We start from the raw sequence: 25,914 nt of genomic DNA on the forward strand, positions 1-25,914 counted from the left end.
GCAAAGTTGGACTTGTTCGGGGGAATAGGGCGGGGGGGGGGCAGAGGTGCTTACTCGGCACTGTTTACATTCCTCGAGGTAATTTTAGCTCTTGGAGGCGGAGCGGTGGACTTGTCGTTGGGCCAGTCGCTGGTCAGCGAGGCTCAATGGTGGAACCTGGACATGTGGGTGGTACATTAACGCACAAGACCCCCCCCCCCACCCTACAGCAGACAAAACACAGCAACTGATCCGTCAGCTTGTTTGTCACCCAGTTATTTGCTAGTTTAGGTGCTAACGATATGACGGAGCTTGGTCTGGAGCCAGACTATGGTGGAGGAGGAGGAGGGGGGTGGGGGATGGTCTTGGTTAGGGGCCAACCGCTGGGGTCTATTAGCGTTGGATAACACAGTTGGCCCTTTTTTGTTTTCATTGATGATCTGGGGTGCAAATCTAATTCCAGTGTCGTTTTTAAACATTTTCTCTGCAAACAAAACAATGATCCCGGGCTCAGGACTCGGACGAGGGGGCTTCCGTGCGCCTGCTGGGATTTGTCTTTTTATTAGTCACAGACCCGGGTCACTGTTCTGGGGCCCGAGGAGCAACACGTCCGCATGTATTTGCCGTGGGTGTGACGGAGGAGAAGGAGGACGCGGCGAGAGAGCGAGCTTATCGAAACTAATTAGGCGAAGGATCAAGATGGAAGTTAAATACCGGCTACATGTAATGAAAGAAGCGGGGTGGGGGGGGCACGGAGGGGTCAAGCCCTCGCCAAACACCGCTCCTCAGGCAATCTGGTATTGATTTTCACTCGTTTGGGGACGAAGGTGGACTGAGAGTGTGTGTGGAGGGGGCGGGGGTGTGGGATGTCTAAGGGCCCCGCAGTTGTCAACTTGACAGTTTAACCCCGTTTGGAGCCGAACAAACAAACAGAAGGATCCAGAGCTGACAGCGTTGATCTGTCACAGCGATGACACCGCACACACACATGACCACACAGGAGACGTGTGTGTGTGTGTGTGTGTGTGTGTGTGTGTGTGACACAGATAGAGAGCGATACGCAGTCACACATTCCTTTAGTCTTTTAAGTTGGAACTTCAATGGGCTGTTATTTTGAAAATCAAAGATCTTCAAAAAAGCTCTTCTCACTCTACAGTCGCTCTGTATTTATTTTAGTCACATCAGTCTGTCTCTCCACGACAGATGAATTCAGAAAATAGACATGTTTGTGGAGAGCCTGCAGGTCATGGTTTGACCCCATTAAGGTGATATGTGAAAGACAATGAATGAATAAACAAAAACACTGTTAAAATGCTGGAGATCAAAACAATCATAATAAAACATTTGAGGAACTAAAAATGAGACACGAAATCCCACGGCAACACTTTTAAGTTTCTACAGTTGGTGCATTTTATTCGATCTAACCAGGCGGGAAACAGAAAATCTAAGCTCTCCTTTTTGGAAGAAATAACAATCAGAGAACCTTCAAAAAATTTGAATTATTTCAGAAATCTATAATATTTTAAACTGTTATTCATCAGAATCTGCAGAGACCAAATTAAGGACATGGAATGAAGACCTACCAGTGGAAGTGACTGATGAAAACTGTGAAAATATATGTAAAAGGGCCCATAAACTCTTACACTATTGAAATATCTTGAATACAAATGGATATTGAGAGTGTATATAACTCCGGAGAAAGTAAATAAATTCAACCTAAATATCCCAGACCTATGCAACAGATGCCAAGTAGAAACTTTTTTTTGTTATTGTGTATGGGAATGATGTGGTCTCTGAATTGGGGACAATGTTAAATATTAGCATTAAATGTGACCTTTCATTATTATATACTTGATATGTATCCAGAAAACCACAACTACACAAAGAGTGAAATTGTTATTATAGACCTTTGTATTTTACAAGCAAAAAAATGTATCGCTCTGACGTGGAAGAGAAACACTGGACCCAGTATTAGTTGCAAGGACTGTCTCATATGTTTCTGTATGAAAAAAATCACCTATTCATTTCATGACAAAGAAAAGCATTTTGGTACAAATTTGGCGACCTTTTCTGGAATATCTCAGAGAAAAAGACTAATCACATCTATTAGAGGTACTGAATTAAGGACAACAAAATGTACAAGTGCGTATACTTATTGTACTGAATGCAAAATGCAGTGCTTTTTGATTTATTTTACTTATTTATCGAATTTATTTTATTTGTATTTATTGTGTGTGTGTGTGTAGGAGGGGAGGGGTGGGGCCTGTTTATTATGGTATTTTTTATCACATTTGTTGTTTTAATGTTTTGATAATAACTAAAAAAAAACCAATAAAAAGATGTTTAAAACAAAGCCAGAGATCACAGTCCAATTTTTATGATTCTTCGACTAGGTCAGTGAACTTTGTCTGTCTGTTAAACAAACACAAAGATTACAAAAAATCTTTGTGTTTGTTACATTAACTAATTGATGGACAACATTTATGACACAAAGGAGATGGCTCCAAATGTACATTTATATTTCTATAATCATATTTCCCAGTGAAAAGTTTCCGTTTCTCCATCACCTCTCTGCATATGACTTTGAAGGGCAGCATCATTTGTCCAAATAAAACACACTCATTATATATTAATGGCCGCTTCATGAGCTTGTCAACAAATATTAGGTGGAATGCTGATGTGACCCGGGCCAGTGACACGTGACCGTCCTCAAGCACCTTCTTTCATGACAAACACTTCAGGTTTCCCCTCTCCGGGCCCGTTCCCTTTGTCCAGATCCCAAAAGCGCCCCCCCTGAACCCCACCACCCTCTGCTGCAGGCAACCGCACACACACACCCACATGCTGATGTGTCCACATCAAATTAGAGTGGCCCCTATTGTCCCCATTATCGCCCGGGACCGGTCCATCATGAAGGATGCTACGGGGTCCCTCACTTGTCAGGACTCGTCAGACGGATCGGGACTCCGGTCACACACGGCTGACAGGTAATCTTAATCTCTTCAATTAGCCCAATTAGGCCTGTCATAAACAATTCGGTAAGTGCTCGACCAACACAAACAGAGACGGGCACGCACAAGCGCACACAGACACACGGCGAGGGTCCGAGGGGGGCGTTAATGAGAAGGGTAATGGGTAAATCAGCGGCTCGTCTTCGCCGGCGCACTGCAGGCCGCTACCTGGTCACTTCCAATTGTACCTTCCGCTTTCATTAGCGCATCGCAGCCTGAGAATGTGAGCGACTGTGACAAAATTCATTTGAGGGGAGTGGGAGCAGATTGCCTGGAGCAGCTGCTATAAGGGAGATAAAACAAAAAGCAGAACCTTTTGTGGGGCGTCGTGTGCGATCGGACGTGCGAGTCCTCGCCGTGGGTGTGTGCGGGAGAGATTTTCTCTGGTCTTCACTTCCTGTTCTTCTCTCGGCTGCGGTAAATGTGTAATGACACACAAGTGCCTTTCAAAAAGGAGGAGAAGGCGGAGGAGAGCTGGTGAAATCTAAATATTGTCCCTGGCGTGACCAAACAGGCCAACACCTTCGTTCCAGCGAGGACGTGCGATAGCTTACGTTGTTTGATTTGCTCTTTCTTTCAGAGTCTTATCACCGAGCGGCGGCTCTATGACCTTCACTTTTGTCCTCCGAACATTTACCCATAGTCGTTATCGCTTTCTTCACTTCCAAAAGTGTTGAGGACACACAAGATTGCGGTTTGTCAACATGTCTTGAGGAAGTCATTATTGATACGTCAGTTCACAATCGTCTGTCAAAACACTCACAAATTCCTCACACGACATTCTACAATAACTGTAGTAACACTTAGAGAAACGTTTGTCTTCTACTTCCTCAAATACTGTTCATGTGTGACTGGAATATTGGACAATTTTTCAAAGAAAGGGAAACATTAGGAGACAGGTTCTAGTTGAATTCTGAAAGACAAGACTATGTCGACGAAAAAGCAAGATTTGGAATACCTCGTATAAAATATATGGTAGAGAACGTAGGCATCGTAAGATTAGGAAACTGTGGGAAAAGTTTGGAAGTCACACCTTTGCTCCATTGACGTTCATTTGACCGCAACAAAAATATTCAAACTTGTAGCATCAACTACATGTAAGCACACAGTGGTACTGATGAAAGTTCACAGTAATAAGTAATATGAACGCCTTTAGAGTATACAGGAGTTTAACTCTGTTAGAAAATTAGAATCTCTGCGAGCTAACTGGGAGAGTAGAACCCTCAGATGTCATTATGGCCTGGTAAATGTGAGGAATTATGATATAAAACACAGGGATAAATGGTCATGGTTTAGCTTGATGTGAGATTGTACTTTTGAAAACCACCATTGCTGAGAGTTCAGTACATTTACCCGACCTATATAAACTGGACCCGAGCAGCATTTGAAAAGCTCTGACTCGCCTCCTCCGCTCGCTGTTCAGTTAAATGTTTCTAAGAAATAAACAACAGTCGTGTCATAAGAATATCTTAATAATAAAAATGTGGCTAAGTGAGTCTACCCGAGGAGAAAAGGAGGACCCCAGACCCATGATTGACTTCTTTTTTTTTTTAACGATCTTCACCTTCAATGAGGAGGAAAAAACAAGGCGTCACTGAGACGCTGTAATAGGAAATTGCTCTTGGCAACTATTTGTTCAAGCACCAGATTCTTTTTTCGCCTTGATGCCAAACCGACGAGCCCCCTTTGGAAAACAGGGCAGGTAGCCCTAATGAGTAATCTATTTCAAAGCAGTCGTGTCTGGGCATGACAGTTTACTGAGAGGCTTGAAGAACTGGTAATTACCAGTGTTACGGGGCAATTAATGCATATTACACTGCGGCACTCATGGCGGTGACTGTCAGCTCCCCAATAAAAATGAGCACTCTTCAGCTGAGGGCTGACGTTAATTGGGCCCTTAATGACTATGCAGAGGAACCGAGCCAAACAGGAACAAAACAGGGGAATCTCTTCGACTCCTGCAGCGGCCTGGAAATTGGACTAGAAATGAGATTAATTGCTGTTTAGAAAAAAAAAAAAAGACGAAAAGAAAATGTGGCGAAGGGAAGGAGGCTGGAATTACAGGGTGCAAGAGCAGCGGCTGCTCAGAGATGACAATTCAATTAATTATTACACTCCCGCTCCAGCACCTTCAGGAGGGAAGTGAGGGCTGACGTAAAAAGACGCCGGGAAAACGAAATCTAAACAAATTGCAGGGAAATTATACTATAAATGAGAGTTTAGCTTTTTATTTATGAACCTAGGTTGGAATTTCACACCAGCTTTTGCAGCTTCAACAGTTCACAACAAATAGGAAAATCTAATTAAACATTTTACACAGCAAGTTATACTTAATATACTGAATATACGCGAAGAATTACTACCTCGTACATAAAGGTGTTAGTTCAGCAACTTGCGAAAATAAATCCTGCACATTAAATATAAGTTACTTCTCACATTGTCATCAAAACATTTTATTTGATTGAATCGTCAGAGACACAGAGAGTCATCGTATTCTAAAATATTTTATATATATATATATATAATATCAATATATCAATATTTACAATTTCTAGTTTACCATTTTTCAACCCTCTTTTAAAGAATGAATAATCGGATCTGTGTTTTTGGATTATTATAGTACATTATAATGATATATTAAATATAATAAATATAATATATGTTAAATATAATCAAAGGTGTGTTACTTACGTTCTGAAGCAATTAAAAAACTGCTAATCATGCAGTAGTTAACAGGTTCAAACACGTCTCTGGATAGAAGATATACATAATCAAGATTAAATGTTAAATTATTTTCTCCAGTAAATTGGCAAATGTTTAAACAAAGGTACCAAAAACACAACAATGCGAGAAAGACAAATTTATGAAGTGGTTTTAAGTACAAATCCTTGAGATTCAGAGCAGCACAAGTTAAATCTATTTTGGCTTTTCTACAAGTGAAATTGTGCATTTACACCCTAAACTCTGAAAAAGTTGCCGGAGAATATCAGAAGGTGTCAAACGGGTGACAAAGTTGTTTTGACACAAAGTATGTTTACCAAATCTCCCACACGGTGTCATCGTGGCTTCAGCGTAAAGTACCAAACTCTGGATCCGCCGAAGGAGCTCACAGAGCCGGGCTAATTGGGTCTTCCACAAAGAAGGGAAAGTGTTTCTAGGTTACACCGAACTCTGCAGCCTCGGGCCTTCGAGCTTGTCTCTCCACTTGAAACAGTCTATAAAAACATTAAGCAGGGCTTTGATTAAAAGTAAATCCGCTAAATTGCAGGCCTTCCACCCCCAGAAGTGTTTGTTTAGAAGATCAAGGATGTGGCGAAGACGTGAAGTAATTCTGATTAATGTTGCTGCAGCTGGAGGAGCCGACGCGGAGACCACCTGAATATTCAAGCTCCTAATCGGAAGGAAGAATATCAGCATGCAAAACATGCAGTCATTTGCATACATTTGCCGTTCTGGATCCCCGCTATTTAAATATGCAGTTAGAAATAGCCGGCTCTGCCTCTCGCGCTGTCACGCTGCACACTCACGCTGTCATTGGTCCTGATAGAACTCCGCCGCTTCAAAGGAGGCTTCGCGGCGCACAAGAGAAACCGGCAAATATTTGAATTGCAAAAACACATCATCTTCGGAAGGGGAGTGAATCCGAGACAACTTTTTAAGAGTTGAACACCCCCCCCCCCAATCCCCATACCCCTGGAAAGCACTCGGCGCAGGAGTCAACATGTTCTGCATGTAAGCTCTCTGCCGGCTAATTTACCATATTTGTGTAATGGGATGTGACACGTTTTAGAGCCTTCGCGGGGAGAAACTTTAATTTGAGGAGAGAAGCATAAAATGTTTAAGCCGGCCTCGTGTTTAACTGGAATCCGGCGCTCAAATCCAGACGCTCACACGACCCGACACGGGTTTGATTACAGATGAAGTGTAATTAGCTACTTAAAGTTGCAGCTCAGAGTTTAAGAGGTCGGCGTGCAGAGGTCTGCGAGTGTAGGATCACTGGAGGAGAACTTGAACATTCTGGCTTCGGATTTTAGTCAGGCTGCCATGTTTTCTGGAATATTGTCCATTCATTCAAAGCTATACTGATGTTACAATGGTATACTTTTCAATGATATGGTTTTCGTGTAGTCCTGATATTTACCCAAAAAAAGGGATTGAAAAAAGTGACTGTGGTGACATTACGTGTTTATGCTTGATGGTGTACGTGCAGTTTTGACAGTGTGGGAATATTAACAAAATGACATCACTCTCAGCCCGACATCCAGGAATTTCCCGCCAAAACTCTTAAACCCCAGAGGCGCAGATTTGATTCCATGTCTGACGTTTGCTGTGAGCCAACACAATTATTAAATCTTACGTCTTACGGTATGATCATTCCTCTCAAGATCACGTTTTTTGACCATAGATCTGTCTTCTTGCCATTCATTTCTTTTAATCGTGCAGATGTTTTCAAACTGTGATGAGTTATAAGAATTTACTTTTAATAAACGTTCTGGTCTTCATACCATCAAAGGTTGCAGGGGACAGCGGCCAAAGCAATGAGGCGTAGTCTTCTCTATCTTTAGAAACCTGCTTCAGCTCTGGGAAGTTCATGATCGGAGAAAAATATCACTTATAAACGCTATGCCTCGCGAAACTTGCATCGGGTTTCCTGCGAAACTGAGCGACACCAGAGAGGAGCCGCCGGCGCGTCGCGATATCACTAATAATAAATTTCAACTCCTTGTACACGCACACGTAACAGTTGATGTAAATGACCATACACTAACAAATTAGCTCATTAGCATACGGCTAACACGGACAGGTTTATAATTCTTTGGAAGTTCAGCGATCTTATTAGAAAACAAGTGAGACGAGATGAAAAGTACTAACAATATGTTGCTTTATCAAAGAGGGTTAAAGAAATGAGTGACTAGTTCACTCGTGTTTGAGTGGCTCATAAGTTAGTCTTACTTCCTTGTACAAGACGCGTCGCCATAGTAACCGAGTCTAGCAAGCTGCAACGCCCAGCTCACAGACAGACGTAAATAACAACGAGACATAGAAGTACAAATTGACAACTTGACAGAAGGTGACACTGATTGGTCGAAGTGCGCAGTCAAGGAATCCTTGATTTATACAAAAAAAAAAATCATAAATTATCGTAACTGTTTTCGATATGCATATCGTACGAGCCAATATCACGCCATCGATATTTTTTGGATATATCGTGCAGTCCTAGTCTCTATTGTAAGACAGAGCTTCTTTATTCATGTCCTGTTTAGGGAGTGAAATTCTTGCATTTGCAATCTTGTTCTTTCACTAAAGATCCACTGATAAATGTAGATCTTTGAATGTTATTCTTGCCAGGTTTTCCCTTTTCTTCTCATTCATTTTTGGCTCTAAAAAGCCGTTTTTCAGATGCCTCCCTGATTTTGTTTTATTCGACTTCCCAACAGATGTTTGGCATACAGGCAGCACCAGTTCTAGTCATGAGCCCGAAGAAAACAAGACGTCAAACGTTGGACTGTAATCTGGCAGTAGACCACTAGATGTCACTGGATATTACACACTGATGTATTTAGTTGTCTAGATCGCTGGCATCGATCCCGATCAAAAAAAGAAAAAAAGCATCTTAAAATACTTTGGATTCAGCACCGCTGGTTTACAACCGCTCACAGGCGTCCATTGCAGGACTGCAGGGTCGGGGCATGGAGCGAGGATAAATAACCTTCAGTGCGATCAATAACGGTGACTCATGACAGGTACATACAATCTCCCACACTTGAAGCCAAAATTGGATGTTTAAGCCAAAAGTTACAAGTATGGCCTTGAAGGAGGCTGAAACAACATGATAAGAGCGATAAATATCGGGCTTTGAACACGGAGGGAATGCTCCGATCCCTGAGCGAGGCCCTACTTATGGAGGTCAGACACACCTCCAGAGACCAGGAGAAAGTAATAATCTCTGGAACAGTTGGAAGAAACGTTAAAAGGGAAAATATACTTCAATGCTTTAAATAAACACATGTTTCTTGTTTGTTTTTGGCCATATTTAACAGCATTTTACTTTAAATAGCTGATAATGGTCTTTCTATTTTGGTAGTGCAATATTTTAGATACCACAACCAAACTCGGATCAAAAATAGTAATAAAATTAAAAAATGTTCTAAAATGTAGTATTTCCATTTCATTTTGACGAACAGTTTCCGACATTTCTCTCCGATATTGACTGTGACGGCAAGTTGTTAAAAATTTCTACTTTATTCATCACAACAAAGAGTTCCGCCCCGACTTGAACACAGTAACGTTGTTCTGCTCTCAACATCCAGGGTTTTCTCAAAAGTTAGTGGGAAAACTCTACCACAACACGCAGCGTTGTGACACTTCACTCTGAAGACAACCACTCTTAAGTGGAACTCTGAATTTCAGTTACATCAACAGTCGGGTTGCAACAACCGTTTCCAGAGTCCATGTGACACACAAGGTCATAAAAAAAGAGATCTGACAGAAGTGCATAAAGATGGTTGTAGCCAGAAAAAAAAAATCCCTCATCACTGACTTTAAGCAAGTTTAAGTGACACTTAAGATTTATGGATAGCAATAAGATCATTTGAAAAAAAACTCTCTTTGACAACTTTCTCAAACTTTTACTGGTGATGTAAAACTTCCTGCAAGAAAGTTTTTGTAGTCATTGGGTAAGAGCTACTCCTGCTGGCCTCCGCCCACGAACACACAACCTGAACAGGTCTGGGCAGAGACCTGGATGATGGATGGCCTCAGCGCACAATGACCTCTGTCACCAGGTTCTTGCCCTAAATCAATAGCGGTGATAAGAGTCCTGCGCCAGCGTTCACCTTGGTATGTTCCTTATCTACGATGGAGGAAGTATGAGTAATAACCAAAGACAAGCCACGACAAAAAAACTAACCCCAGCTTGTCAAACATAATTTACAACGTATATCCCCTCACCCTGCGTCCGCACTGTTAACACAGTAATCCTGACACAACGGCAGATTTTGGACTTCATGTTTTCAAGACCTTTTCACCCACAGAATGTTCAAAAGCGACACAACCTTCTACGAGTTTCAAATTCTGATACACCCACGAAGAAGAAGGTCATTATTCCATCGTTCCTGCGCTGCACTGTCCCTGATGTAAAGAACTTCAGGTCTCTTCAAGAGTCAGTAACAGCTCGGTTATTAAACATGTATATATTTGGCCCGGGGGAGGAAACTCTATCCACTCAGCTGAGAGCACACGGTTGTCTGGATAATACATTCACCGAATTAATAACATCCCAGGAGAAGCGGCTTTTAAACTTGATTACTTTTCAAATGGGACGTTTGAGTCGAAAATGATGACTAATGAGAAAAGTGGTAGAAAAACGGTGACACCACTCAGACATGTAATGGTAAGACTGATCGCTGCTCTCCAGTGAAGGACAGAAGCTAGGAGTAGATCTGAGGGAAAACCATGTTGCCAAGAAGGTGTTTTCGTTAACTTCAACCTCGATCTCAGCTGCAAGGATCAATTATTAAGGATTTTTGATGCACAATATTTGTCAATATGTTCCTCTTAGAGCTTTTCTGTTATTATCTCTGCATTGACAATTTACAAGAAATATAAAGCTATACTGAATTAGGAAGAATTCTGGCTTAAGATAATGGATTTAATTACAATGACCCCTGACCCCTGTAGCTTTAAAGCTGGCAACCAATAGTTTGCCTGTAATTGCACATACTTGTACTCCAATAAATATTATATATTTCTTGCATCTTTAACTTGTGTTTATTTACATTTCAACGTATAAGTTTGTTTCAGGACTCATAATAGTTCAATTGTTTCCCCATCTCTTTATTTCAAATTCAATATTAAGTCAAATTATACATTTGGATTGTTATTCATTTTTAATGGATATGTTTTTTTTAGGAGAAATGTCAATCAAACCATAAAAATAAAAACTTAAATACATCTTGTCAAACTCTATTTTACTTTACTCTTGTTTTCAGATTAAATAAAAATGAATTCCCAACAAGTGTGCATCATTTACTCAATCTACAGTGTTGTCACTTTCCACTGTGTTCCTGTAATGAAACGGCATTACCTTAAATGATTGAATCATCAAAAACTAGCCAATACTTTTGATTTGATAATCCAATGGAATTAATCTGTTCTCATGCATATTGATACTGAAATACCAAAACCTCCATCAGTAAGAAATCCTTCAAAAGAGCTCTATAGCCAGGTGCTAACTTGGAACATTACAGAAAATCTCATCATCAGTTTCCTTCCCATTATTGTTTATCAACGTCTCACAAAAGATGAATCTGTTGAAAAACTGAACACATTCACAGCTCTTATTATTCCTGGGAGGATGCATCGTTGGGAAGGTTAGAGGCTGAAGTTGAGCGCAGGGCCGACGGCGAGAGAAAACAAAGACTTGATGAAGACTGCAGTTCAGAGAACTTCGGGACCTCTCGCCGGTTTTTCCATGCAAGAGTGCATGATGGAGTGTGTGATTGTGACACGGACGGAGCGAACACGCTTCCAGGCAGTCGCGTCAGGCGGTCGACGGAGACCAAACATGACATCAAACGCTGCAATTAGCTGACCCCGTTCCCCCGCCATTGCAGTCGGAGAGCAGAGGCCTTTAAGAGCCTGATTAAAATATGTTTGGCTTCTTATTGGAGACGACACTTGACAAGGCCCGCAATATTTCAACTTACTGCGAAAACATTCTTTCGGCCGTTTCTTCCCAAAGCTATGAGGCAGCACAGGTAACCTCGCACAGTTTTCCCATGAACCCGTTTTGAAAACAGAAACCATGGAGGAGGGAAAGAGGAAAGTCCAGTTCAAAGTTTCTCTGCAGCATGTTTTGTTTCAGCCAGGCAGTTGGAGTTCAATGTTTTCTGATCATCATTCAGAGAATTTAGCCTGAATACTAGAAACCACTGTGGAGAGCTACGATTTCTACTACACGAGACGAAATGTAGTAACAATGAGTATGAAAATGGAGAAGCAAATGCATTTAAATTGGCAAAGGCAGCAAGAGAACCGTCACAATGAATCAAAGACACATCAGTCAACAGAATACATCCCCTAGAAATGCTAAAAATGTAGTTGGACCAAGACAACTTTGTGATAAAACCTCCAAAGTACTTCGATGGCCTATTTTAGCTCTAACCCGAGTGTCTCAGGCATGTCTCCATAGATGTGTTAATAGATCGTAGAAGGGAACGATTTTTCACTTACCTAGTGACGCCTTATTCCTAATTTAAGGTCCTGTTGTCAGCAGAAACACTATTTTTCTTTTATAATCCTTAAATATTCATAACATTAACAAAATAAATTGCAAAATTAAATGACAAAATATGTTCACAAAACGAGACGTGGATCTCAGGGCCTCGGCATGGGAAAACAATGCATTTACTTTTATTTAGAACCAACTTAAAATCTACATGCTGTTACATGGTGATCAGAAAATCAACTTTATTCTCTTTGTTTAGACTTAAAAACTTCCAAATAGGACGAAAGATCTTAGTAGTAAATATGTGGAACTTTATTATATTAAAACTCAGGTTTAATCACTTGTTTTATCCTTTAATATTTTTAAACTTCATTTTTCTTTCTTTCTTTTTTTTTATTTTTTAAATTGGGTCACTGTTTGGCAATGCAGGGAGACAGTGGGTCCGGAAGCCAGAACCACTGACGTAGGATAAACAAGGACGTTTTCCTGCTGCTACAGTCTAGAAAGATTCCACTGCGGAGACAAAAGTTTACATTTCACTTGTTCACTGCCTCTTATCTTGCGTCAGACCAAAGGAAAAGGATCGGGTGTCGGCTTTTTCAACTTCCCGCTCTTGATGAAATGTTACATCAACGTTGGCTGGAGTCAGAACTTGGATAGAAAAACCTTCCCCTTTGACTCTATAAGCTCTTGTCATCGGGGGGTTTCTTTACGACGTCCATAAAAATCCATAATGGGTAAGTAAATACAGGTTTTCGTTTTAAAAAGCGAGTGGGTCTGCAAGAGTCAGCCAAGTCAAATGCGCTTCCCCCAAAACACCTTAGACATTAACCCCGAGAATTGATGAGCAACGGTGGAGGGTCAGCGCCTGGACATGGGCTGCCTCTCATGTGTCTTTGATTACACACTCTCACCGAGGGATCATCAGGCAGGGATGTTTAAGCTATCAGGCAATCAGACCGCAGAAAGACGTGAAACTCAAACCAGGAGGGGACGACGCAGTGAGAGGAGGAAGAAAAGAAGGAGAAGATGGAGGATTTCGGCTCCCGAGAAGCCTTTAAAGCGTTGCCAGGCCGGTCAGGGAGACTCAGATGTGCCTCGTATCTCTTTTGGGGGGGTATCTGATGTGAATTAATACTCCAGTATCAAGCGAAGTTCAGAGAAACAAGCACCTCTCTGCCTGACCTTTCGAATCACAGATCAGCGGCACGTCAATCACACGGACAAGGGAAGGGTCAATTAGATAGAGGTCTGACATGAACGACTTCAGCCGTACACTGGTGTGTCTTTCAGGCGAGGTCATGTGGAGAAGGAAAAAAAAAATCTACATTTCTTTAATGAGAAATGAAGGCAGCAAATTTAAAACAGTATCTTAGCTTTGGAAAAGAGTTGGTGACATGATGCAGAGACCATTGAAAAACAACAGTTGAATGAATAAATGTTTTAGAGGAAACAACTAAGGTGACTTTAGATTAGCATAAAACTAACTTTAAATATAAATAGGGATTTTGTATCATTAAAAACCGAAATAAAACCAAATCTATGTAAAAGAAAACCAATACATGTACGGATGGAACTGGAAATATTGTCATGGATATATTGTGTAAATACACTTCTTTTATAAAAAAGATGATACATTGTTTCCAAATTGTTTACATGGCAAGCCACTTGGGAGTCAAACAACAAACTAGCACTTTAAAAGGACTCCAACAATGGCACCCGGGATAAAGGCAAGGTTACGTAAGGGGCAGCAGGCCTATAAAAAGAAGCCCAGAGTCTGGGTTATCTATAAGAAGCACTTATCGCCGGCCAGCAGGCCCGTGCGCTGACGGATGGGCCTCCACAGGCCGGCACGACCGACACATTATCTGCTGCACGCAGAGTTGCTCTATAAACACAACGACAGAAATATGAAGCATTGTTTCCTCGTCTGTCGTTCAGTAAAAATATCCGATTAGTCTGCACTGTTTTATATCCCCTAGATAAGATTTCAACACCTAAACTGAGGGTGTTCTCGTTGGAGGTCACTCTAGCAAATAGGTCTTATTCTCAAGGTTGGTGTCTCTTTATCTATCGCACACAATATGATCTAAAGTAGAATCTCAATCCTTTCCATAGAAGTGTGTTTGGCACCTGATCTTGACTGGTCAAAATCAATACGAGTTGGTTGTCATTTCACAGCTTTGGTCGGTAAAAACAGTAGACTTCCTGGGCAGAGGTGGCTACCCAAAAAGAACCCCTTTGAACAAGACTTTGGTTTCCCTCACCCCTCTGGTGCTCACAAAAGGGTTAAGACCCAATTAAGCCATTCATCCAAGAACCTGCAGCAGCTGTGGACGAGCATGAAATGAGGAGCTTAGACGTCTCTCACCACCCTGAAGTCCACTAAAGCATTAAATACTCCATCCCTGTGTGCTTTAAGATGAAACACCCAAATATGACCCCTTAAAAGAAACACGGGAGAGGATTTGTAAACCATGAATATAAAATGTGGCGACAGAATCAAGATTGTTTGAGAATAATTTCCACCCCTGAGCCAGAACGAGAAGCTCTTCATCATTTCAGATAAGTTTCCGTTCCACTCCTCATTATTCGTGAACTCTGCAACATCATTAGGGGAATAAGATCAGGGAACATTATCTGAGGAGAAAAGTTATAGGAGCTTAATCATCAGTCAGAGACGAAAGCAAGAGACTTCTCGTGGACACCCTTAAACGTAAATAGGATGCATTATTAAAAGTTTATTTTACACTATATTTCAAACTCTCATGGTCAAAGGTTATCACTAGTTATTTTTCAGCTCTACTTTTTAAAGATCTTCACACTTTTGTCCACAACTTGACCGAAGCCCGGAGGGCTCAGAGGAGGGAAGGAAAACATGACGATATTTACAGTGAAGGCTGACAAAAACATGGACGGATAAAATACCTCCACCACACGGACTTCGAGGTGTCTGCGCCTCATTTGACTGGAGGCGTCCGTCTGGATCTGCAAGGGGGCAGATACTGCTGAGGTGCCGCTATTTCTCGCTGCCCCTGGTTCGTATGGACGGCGAGCGTGTCAAAGCCACTCTCACACTCAGCGTTAAATGACAAATTTGGATAATGCACACGTATAAGTGCAATAAACCGCAGACATGGAGGCTTAAGCAGCTAAATCCTCGGGCAGCAGGAGACCCCAGAGTGAGGATTACACCCCAGACGCCTTAAACAATGCACCCAAACGTGCGTCCTTAAAAGCATGAAATCCTCGGAGCATCGGAGCTGACGTGTCATTTGCCATTAATATTCCAAGTGGCTCGTGCTTTGGGGGACAAGGGGGGGTTGGAATTACACTTGTGTGTGTGTGCAGAGGTGTTTTAAACAAACACTCACGGAGCCTAACAGGAAGCTTCGCGCTGGGATTGACTTTGTGTGGATGCCACAGGAGGATGTTGCGAGGGAGGAAACAATAAGATGCCACGTTCCAGCACTGCGGGAGGTTTACACGCTTTCCAGAGTCGGAAAGTTGGAGGATCAGCACATATTACCTAAAGCTCCAAGTTCGTTCTGCATTCTGTGACATTCCATGACCAATACAACTCTGGAGGTCATTTGGAAACAACTTCTAGCTCCCATTTGGTTCCCTACATGTCTACAATTTGAAAGTTGAATTGAAATGTTCAGCCTTAACTCCGCGTTCAAACTTCAGGTTCCAGTTGGCTTTACATTACGACAGCAATATGAGGTCAGACGAGGTGGGGAAACTGGACTCGTAGGTGTCGTGTTGTTACCTGGAGGCGGCGGCACATTTCCTGAGGGACCCACAGTCATGTCCACATTCATCGGATCAGCGGCGGGGGGCCGGGCCTCGGGGCACCCAGGTGACATCCAAAATCCAAATCCGGTTTTCTCAGTGAGACCATTTTTCAGTGCTCAAGTTTGATCGCGAAACATCCAAGAGACTCATTCATTATACATATTCAATTAATCAGACGGACGGACATCATGCTGGGACGGATGATGGACAGGTCCATTAAGAAAAACCAACACGACTGACCGAAAACTCATTTATATGACAGTTGTGGAACTTTGACGGAATTCAATTTAATAGCACAAAAGCAGATTTCCTAGATATAATTGGAAGAAAAATGTAACTGTGTCAACTCTGATGAAACATGAATCAATCTCTTCATTAGTCAACGTGTCAGCGATGCTGGTGTTCACTCATTAACTGTGGTTGTGTCTTTAATGAGGACAAATATTGAAGTGTGAGGAGCAATCCTGGAGGCGAGATGTCCAGCATCTCCTCTTCCAAGTATGTCACAGAATCCATAAAGAAAATATCTCTGGACATTCTGGTCAACATCATCCAACTGAACTATAAGCTCGACACCGACAACAACTTGTTCATCTAGACTTTCAAGAGGATACAAAAAGATACCACATACTTGAAGAAGAAGAAATGATAAGAAGACGGCCCACAAAGAGTACTCATTTACTACATTCTACAATAACTGAACTTTACACTCACAATCAGGAATAATGAGAGTATGAATCAAATGACAGAAACTTTCATCATCACTACGAGACAAATAAAACAAGCCTTGTGTGTTTGTCTGCACAAACATGCAAGCGTCCGGGACAGATGATGTACAACATTGAGCCTAAAAGTCCTGACCCCATCTCCGTCTGAGGGAGAAATGAGGCGTACTGTCCTATTATAACACGATAAATCATTTTTGGTGGACGGATGACAGCTTTTTATCAGATCTAACCTTTTCAAGCCGCCATTAGGAGAGCTAACATTTTCAACTCTGACGCATTCTCGCATCTCGGAATATCACAGCTGATTTACTCTGAAGGGGGGGGGGGGGTTGTGATAGTGGGTGGAGGGTGCCGAGGAGCAAAACAGGAATTTATGCAATTTTCGATCTTTTAACTCGCTGTGATGAGACAAATGTCGGAGAGACGGATCGGTCACCATTGTTGCAGCCGATGTTAGCGCCCACAACAGTCCCGGTAGGAAGTGTTCACTTTTCTCTTTTGTTTAACGCTCACAAATATAGCTTATACTGAGTCAGCAAAAACTAAGGTGCTCAAAAAGCGTCAGTGTTTCACTGCAACACCCGAGGAGCCTGAATCCTGAAGAGTCTAAAGGCTATCAAAGAGTTTCCAAATGTAACATTTCATTTGTTATTAAAACATTATATGGAGAAACCAAGCAAGAGTGAAGTCTGTGACATCACGGTGAGGCATCTTAAATGATAAGAAGCAATGTTCGGATTCCACTAAATGTTATTAATAATATTTACACCTGGACCGGTTTTTAGCATTTGGGATATCGTTGCTACCATTTATAGTCACAAATAAAGGAGCTCATTTAGATAGCAAGTCGCTTTCTAGAAGTTACAATACACACAGAAAACAGTGATGAATTTTTCAAACGATGTTATCAGATTTTGGTTACATTAACCAAATGTTTAAAATAAGTTTTAAATGATTTAAATAAGATAGTTTGTGTGCTTTTGTTGTCCGAAAAGCCAAAAATCACCAGCTCCTTGTGATAATTGTAGATCTTTCCATAAATACTGCACCCGTTTACTCCACTAACCTAACAGGAATAATAAGTCTGGTCCCTTGCATGTACAAGTTTCACACACTTGGACAATAGTGTTACACCCACTAGTGGTTCAGAGTTTTCTGCAGAGATTAACATGAACCTTTCATTAATGTTATTAATATACCAAACTTCAGGAGCCAACTCTGGAGGTATTTTTCATGTACTTGAGTGTGGAAGATTTTACTTAGCTTTGAAAAATCTTCTCAATAAGAGTTTGATATTGGGTGCGAGACAAACTAAAACTCTGTTGATGGAATTGTCAGTCACAAAGCGGTCTCACCTTGAAAGCAGCTAGATCGAGCTGACGGACTAAAATTTGTCCGAAACAATAAAAATGAAGACGCTGCTAAATAATGATGCTCATTAAAAGTGATGGAGTACAGAGGCGGCGATAAGCTAAGCTAATTAAACAAACACGGCGCCGTTACGTTGCTCGCTGCCAGCGGAGTAATGGCGGCGGGAACTTTGCCAATGATGATTGATTTAAGCACATCATAATCAGAGAGGGGCAGTTAAGGTGGCACCACGGCGGGCTCGATATTTCATTACATGCTGTGTTTAACCTCACACAGTCTTCCCAAAACACACAAGAGGCTCGTTATGTGTTTAATATTCAGCAGCAGGTGAATAATTTTTACTCCGATAGTGGGCGAGATGGATAACTCAATTACATGAACATCCGTCAGAGCAGAGGGCTCGCCGACTCAGCCAAGATGGATGGCTGGAAGACACCCGAGCTGCTGGGCCTGAGCCGGCAGACTCTGCTCCGCTAGCCTCTTTTTTTCTGGGAAGGTGAAGCGTCATTACCCCTCACTCCACTGAAGACGCTTCATTATGGGGTTAGTCTCTTGGCAACACCATTGTTGGGATGATAAATGCAGCATTGAAGGTTAGATTTCACTTTGAAAAACGTATCACTCACGCCGCTCTTTGGCGGCACAATTAGCACGAGTCAGCCGAGAAGAAGAAGTAAGCAAATCACAGAAAATGTCCGTCGGAGTCGTTAGTCACAGGAATCTTAACACGACCCCGAGCAGGCCTCGTCCAAACAAACAACATGCCAGACGGAGATGATGTCATCCAATCACGAAGGCGGCTCTCAGAAGTTGACGCATAAGGTCAAAAAAAAGAAGGATGCGAGCCACAGAAAATGTCAACTAAAAATTACGTCGGGGACCTTTTTTTTTCCGTGGGACAAACTTTTATCTCCCTTGATCAGTTTAGCTTGTGACGTCAACAACGCTACGTCCTCCTGAAGAGTCAGACAAGAGTCATTAAAAGAAAAAAAGTTTTAAAAAGTTGGTCATTCCACAAAACTTCACGTTAAAAAGTGAATTTAGTTCATTGTTTGGGGAATTTGTGAAACTTTCTTTAGTTTTGGGTTCAAATACAAATAATGAAGTTAAAATGAATCTGGGTTTCGGAATACAGGATATTTATGAACCTATACCTTGTGGTTTCTAAGCATAAAAATATATATTTTCTGTAAAGTATGTCCAACCTGTTGCAGTAGCTCCAGAACTGTTCGTCGAGATATGTGCTGTGACTCTGGTCGTTACCAAAGGAGGCTTTGCTCTCGATCCAGTGGACGATGTGGCCATCGACGGCTGTTGGAGGAACAAGTTAGACGAGTCTATCCAGTGAGTCCAGATGATCATTTTTAAACAGCAACCTACCGATGGGGATCTCCAAGATTATGTCGGGGGTTTTGTCGTAGCCCATTGTTCTCAACTGGTTCTCATCTGGAAGAGAATAATGAAGTTGAAGTTCGAGAAGGGAGAGTGCAATAACAGAGGTTTGAAAAAATGGAAAAATATAAAAACTAAAACCAAACTTTTGGCTTGACCATTTGTACTCAAACAGAGACGTCATACATTTTTCATTTCAGAACTTCTGTTCCAGCCACAAACTGATTAGACCCAGTCTAGAATCAGGATTCATTTTAAAACAGACCATCAGTCGATGGAGAGCATCTGTGAGAGTGAATTTCTCTCTGTATTTGTGTTATTATTGTCTGCGAGAGCCTCCAAACACACTTAAGGCTGCAGAAACTCGGTAAAACCATTAACTGCAGGTATCTGCTGTCTCGGCACAAAAGCCTATAAAGTGTTAGTTACTGAGCTGCTCTCGGCTTTGGCAGAGCTTCATAAAACACCCGGCGAGGGGACGAGCGGTCGGTGTTATAGCCCCTGGAAGCCTGACCCCTGCCTGCCAGGGCATCAGCCATTGTCCTTGACTTCTGGCGCGCTGCAGCCATTATCTCCACAACACCTGATTTCTCCATTAAATCCCAAGCTGACCAGGTCATTCCGTTCCGAGCGCCAGCCTCTTTGTCTCCAGCCAAGCTCGACTAATGGGGCGTGGAAGGGAATTGAAGTGGGATGGAGGGTGGCGGCGGCGAGGAGGAAGAGTCTGGTGGGGCAGCACTGGTGCACCTTGAGAGCAGCAAGAGGATGGTGGCCCTCTGATCAGCTGCCCACATCATCGGGAGCCTCTGATCGCCTTCCTGCATCAACTTTGATTAAAATTAATGGGCCGTCCCGGCTGTGGGGGGCTCTCTCCCGATCCATCTATCAGAGCGGGCAAAGACGGCGCCGTGGCCCGGGTTTTAGAACGGTCCATGTGTCGCCCTGGAGAAAGGTCAACACTGAAGGTCCAAATAAATGACACGCTCTTAACGACCGCAGAGATGACATTCACCGGTCATCACTCACCGGACCTGCAGAGGCAGATGATGATGGGGGATATATTTTTAACTGGGAAATCTTTGCTAAAAATGGTTGTTGCAAACCAAACTAAACCCATCATGATATCCAGTTGATGAAAGTTGGCTGAGAATACGATGAATCTGTTAATGGTTGGTTAAAACAATAGTACAGAAATGTGAGGAGAAAACAGGCATTTGTTTAATAAAGAGCTTTTAAAGAGACTTACCCAGGAAGGAAAGATTTCTCTCCTTAAGCTTGTCCCGCAGTAGAACCTCATGCTCCTGACCAATCGCACTGAGAGTCTCCAGTCAAGGAAAGTGTTTTCAACAGCTCAATGTTTATTCTCTATGACCGACTCCTCCACATTGTACTCCTGTCTATTTGTACACAAACTTATTTGTGATATCAAAGTGGGTTTTTTTATACTGTTGATGAAGTGTCCGCAGGTGGTGAACGTTAGATCAAGACTTTCTCTGGATCTTTACATGAAGACTGTAGGAATCCGATCTAGATAAATGAGTGTGAACCTTTCGGAAGTGCTTTGAAAATGGAAGGTTTTTAAAGCAGTGGACAGTCATTCCCCTCCATTAAATACTATGAATTAAGTGTACAGATATTAATGGGAAGTTTGATAAACAAAATGTGTTATAATAAACTTTTTCTTATTCTTTGACAATATCAAAATTTCTAAGTGGGTCTTTTTTTTTTATGGCCGTTTTTAAAACCGATCGTCCAGAGCTTAATCAGTTTTCGGGTCAACGCAGGGAGGAAATTAATCATCAACAGAAAAAAAGAAATGCAAACGTGGTCAAATTAGACTCAGAGATTCATAACTCAATAAATGTGGGGGAAGAAAAAAAACAGATCTATGTGGAGGAGATTGAGTTTCTGCATCTGAGCCAACAACTAAACGTCCTCAGCTATTCCATTAAATAATTCCCTCCACTTCCATAATCATCTCTTTTGATGGGATTTCTGTTCTTGCATTCTTTGGACTTGTTCGTTTTTCATGAAAACACAGATTGTGATTTAAACTTTTTTTCTCCATCTTAATAGAAAATACTTAAAATAAATAATGAAATTATTCCTTTTCATTTGCTTTCCGCACATTCAGTTGGAACCCACAACATTGCTATACAATACAATCCTGATTGACGTGTTGATGCAACTCGGTCTGAGCTCTCCGTGGTGCTGAACCGACATTGACCTCTGAAACTAACCTGCTGTAAAGATTAAATGAAACTGCGTGTTTGTGTGATTTAAAATACAGATTCAAGGCCTGCGTTGTGTTCTGTGGGGTGGCTCCCCTTTTACACCACTGTCAGCAGACACCCGCACACACACACTGATGCCTTTCAACAGCTTCTCGTCAATTTGGGGCTTAAAATTTTATGGCGGTGGATACTGTTTGATGCAGTCGACCAGCGGTCCATAACAGCAGTCGTTTATTGTGCACTGAAAAGAGAGGGAGGGAATGTTATAGTCTGTGAGCAGCATGGTGGAGGGAAGGAAAGGGGGAGGAGACAACAGGATGGTGCTTTATCACGTGACTTCATGGAGCTGCTGACGTGACAATACCTGGAGGAGATAAGAGTTAATGAGAAACAAACCTGAGAGATGTTACGAGCCAAGGTCTGGTCTGGAATCAGTGCTGGCTCCTTAAGCATGCCGTTGACGGTGGTCTTGGAAGCTACAGAGACACACACATACAGAAATGTTATGATAAATACTCAATAAAAGGAGCTAGACTTCCCTTCATGCTCATATCATGAATGCCGAAGGTTCTCAAAACAGAAATTCAAACTTTACAATTAATTATGACGAAAACAATTAACATTAAGTAAAAAACAAATTGATGGTTAATTTTTTACCACAAGAATATTCCAACCAATAGTACTAAGGTAAAGCAAAAAATTACAATTCACTCAGGGCTATGGACTGAATATGGTCTTGCTAACACCAAAAAAAGCAATATTATGCGGATAAAGGTGTTTTAATTGTACACTGTGCCAAAGCTTATTTAAATTCAACATAAAAAAGCGGTTATTTTTTCACTGCAAACTGTGATGGAGGATAACAGGCCTGTGGACTCTAAGTCGCAGTATATTCTATTACAAAAACCAAGATTACTTCCTTAACACTTCAATGTATAGCGGAGATGAAGTTAAATAAGTAATTAGTGAACGAATCAGTTTGATGTCTTGGTCGTGTAGAAGGAAGAAATGTCTTGTATCGAGTCAGAAATGAAAAGACATCCATCTGGAGTCGACTTGAATGAATGCGGAAGAACAAAGAGAATGACGACGTGTGCGTTAATGCAATAATTCACAACCTCACGAGATGACTTCCACACAGGTTCTTTATAGACAAATGTTTCAGTCCAGAGCGCCGCAGCTGCATATGGTTTATCTACAATCCAGCCGCTGCCTGTTCTGCATCTCTCATCCCTCGTCCGTCTCTACCAACAGTATTAATCAGCAGGTTGATCCTTCCAATACTGCTGCAGCAGAGAAACAAGGGGAACGTTTAAATCATTTCTTAAAAAGATCTAGATTAAATGGATTGTATCATTGTGTGACGAAATGGTCGGGCCGCCATTTTAGTGATATATATATATATATATATATATATATATATATATTATATATACACACACACACACACACACACACACAGGCACACGAGCGTGCTGCTGACACACGCTTTGGAGACAATACGAACGTTTATATCGACATGTCAAGCTTGAACGCTCGGAGAACACACGGCAGGGAAGAACGAGGTTTAAGAAATCAGACATCTACGTAGATTCACAAGCTGCTAACAATAATACAATCATGACTCTCAGACACTTCACTAACAAAACAACACACCATCACAGCCAGACAACACTCAACACGCATTTAAATGTGAATAGTTTTGCTGCACTTGCACTATATACATTAGCGATACATTTGTGTAATGATAAAAACTGATAATAGAATCAATAGAAAATACATCTAAAATAGTAAACCTGAAAAAATCTTGTTTGTTCAGGTGAAAACCTGTATCCCAACAAAAGGGTATACGCATCATATTGAGACCATTCTCTCAACAACAGTATGATTTTAGTGCCTCCGATTGCGAATAAAGTTTCCATCAGTGTAAACGTTTCACTTCATTAAAACATACTTGGATTTATCTAGTCAACTTCTTGTTCAAAGATCGTTTAAAGAGTTCATAACAATAATCGGAGAGAATCAAAAATTCTCAATCAGCATATGAACACAATTTGAAATGTGTAAACTGTAAAGTTATGATATCATAGTGGGTGAAGCTGTTGCCCTAAGAGTCTAAAGATAGTCACTTATTTTGCAATTTTATTCTACTTTTTTTTTATTATTAGTGTTGGTACAAAACTTTTTTTCAGCAAATAACATTAGGCTCTACGATGACCAGCCTCTCACCCGTTTAAAGCTCCACTAACACACCTATTCAGCCTCTTATTGAATCAATAACTGTTTTCTAGTGAAACAACTCAAGACTGCCGCCCACGTTTTCTACCTGCTCCTGTCCGCTGCCATGACTCCCTACAGCCCATAATTCTAGCTCTCAGTGCTGCGAGGCATGAGCTTGTGCTTTATTCCTTCCCTCATTTTTCTCGGAGATTGGTACCTTCAAACGCAGATCCATACCCTGCTAGTGCGGGGTGGTGGAGGGGGGGGGTTATATTTTCCCCTTGAGTTAGGACACCTCGTGACAAATGATAATGGATAATCAATAAAGCGGGAAATATGAGGCAGCAAACTTTATGAAGCCAGGAGACGTATTACTCCCCAACAACACTGGTTTCCCTTAACAAAGTCACCGGCAGACCGGGCCTGATGATCTGAAGGAAAATCAAAGGAGCCGCAACCACATCAGCAATATTGGCAACTTATTCCACTTTAATGGCATTTTGATTGATTTTTTTCCCTCCTCCTAATGGTCCTTTTATAGATTTGACGCTGCTTCTGCAAAACACTGGTGTGTATTAAACCTCCCCGAAGGCAAGCGGCGGCCATTAAAGCTCTTGTCTTACCAGAGACCATAATTGGAGGTTGACCACCACCACAATTTGGTCTCTCACATAACACACAAAAATACACACTTCAAGACTTCGCATCGCTCTTCTGCCGCTTTAATGGATTTTTGAAAAAACAAGTGCCCGTGCTAATTATTGTAAAACTGTGAGAGCACAGAAATACTGTGTTGAAAAATGACTTGTAATGAACTTTAAACATTATGATAACATTCCTTTGATGCTTTTAAATAATTCTATTAAGCAAAAATGTTCCATTAGTGACATTATTTGTTAAAATGAAACGGTAAATGTAGATGAATCACTTCTAAATATTTAATGTACTGGTGTAAAACCATTATAAAACTAGAAGAGCGATGACGGTGCATACTGCTGCAAAGGAGCTCATTTCAAATTGTTTTACATAAAGTATTTAATCAAATTAATAAGTCAAGAGGTGTGTTGTCTAATGGCTAAAAAACAAGTCCCCTCGCCTAGACTTAAACCTGCTCCTAGGGTGGTGAAAGTCGTACCATACAAGTGTATGATGACCCCTTTAAACCTTACTAGATCCAGATGGAACAATAGATTAGGAAAGACTGGGGATGAGCATGAAAAGCAAAAATGTCACTACTTTCGTGTTGATTTTGGCTTTAAAACATTCTCCTTGATTAACTCTTGTTTATTTTAAACCATCATGGTTTGCTGCAAATATCATGTGTACAGTGCTAGCTCCATAGGGTACCTCCTGTACTGTAGCTGACAAGGTTGTTGCCTTCAAAATGCTAAAGGTAACGCTGACAAACAGGGCCATGTAGGATCTTTGGCATCACTCAAAAATGGTGGCGTAGAATAAATAATCCAACATGGCGGCTCCGGTAGTTAACCTGATTGAGTCAGAATCTGGGTACGAGTGAATTTACGGTCAGACTTGTTTATTTCCGTTAAAAAACAGGCTGTAAAGAACTGATCTTGGTGATGACATTGTGGAGTTTTAGCCAAGCACTGACCAGATGAAACGGGAGGAGCTAATAAATCAGGATGCTTTTAAAATGAATTTAGCCTAATGCTCGTTCATCACAGGGCGGCGTTCCATTTGCGGTCCCAGGATCCGCCGCCGCGCACAAACATCGCAGTAAATAACAACATGCATCCCCTCGCATCGCTGCAGCCTACGACATCAGCATACATTTATTAAAGACGCCCCCGCCTTGCTCAGCAGCGCTCCTCACCGACACCCTCGGCTCTCCTCTCGTCGCTGTACACACACTTGAAACACACCGCAGACACACATACCTGCGCAGGCAAACAGAGAACAAAGCCCTGCAGCGGGACTTTGCACCTTGTAAA

At 41.6% G+C, this 25,914-nt stretch overlaps 1 protein-coding gene across 1 annotated transcript in view; it reads right to left on the minus strand.

Moving 5' to 3' along the window:
* Positions 1-25,914, minus strand: part of cdin1 (CDAN1 interacting nuclease 1) — a 60,530-nt gene that overhangs the window by 12,461 nt on the left and 22,155 nt on the right. The window contains exons 7-11 of the mRNA XM_087779810.1: positions 22,139-22,218; positions 21,934-21,983; positions 20,755-20,822; positions 19,497-19,562; positions 19,322-19,427 (exon numbers count right to left, since the gene is read on the minus strand). Coding sequence (XP_087635936.1) covers positions 19,322-19,427; positions 19,497-19,562; positions 20,755-20,822; positions 21,934-21,983; positions 22,139-22,218 — 370 coding nt within the window. The remainder of the gene's footprint in view (positions 1-19,321; positions 19,428-19,496; positions 19,563-20,754; positions 20,823-21,933; positions 21,984-22,138; positions 22,219-25,914) is intronic.

Source organism: Callionymus lyra, chromosome 18 (genome assembly GCF_982586985.1).
Source record: "Callionymus lyra chromosome 18, fCalLyr1.hap1.1, whole genome shotgun sequence".
Classification (NCBI taxonomy): domain Eukaryota; kingdom Metazoa; phylum Chordata; class Actinopteri; order Syngnathiformes; family Callionymidae; genus Callionymus; species Callionymus lyra.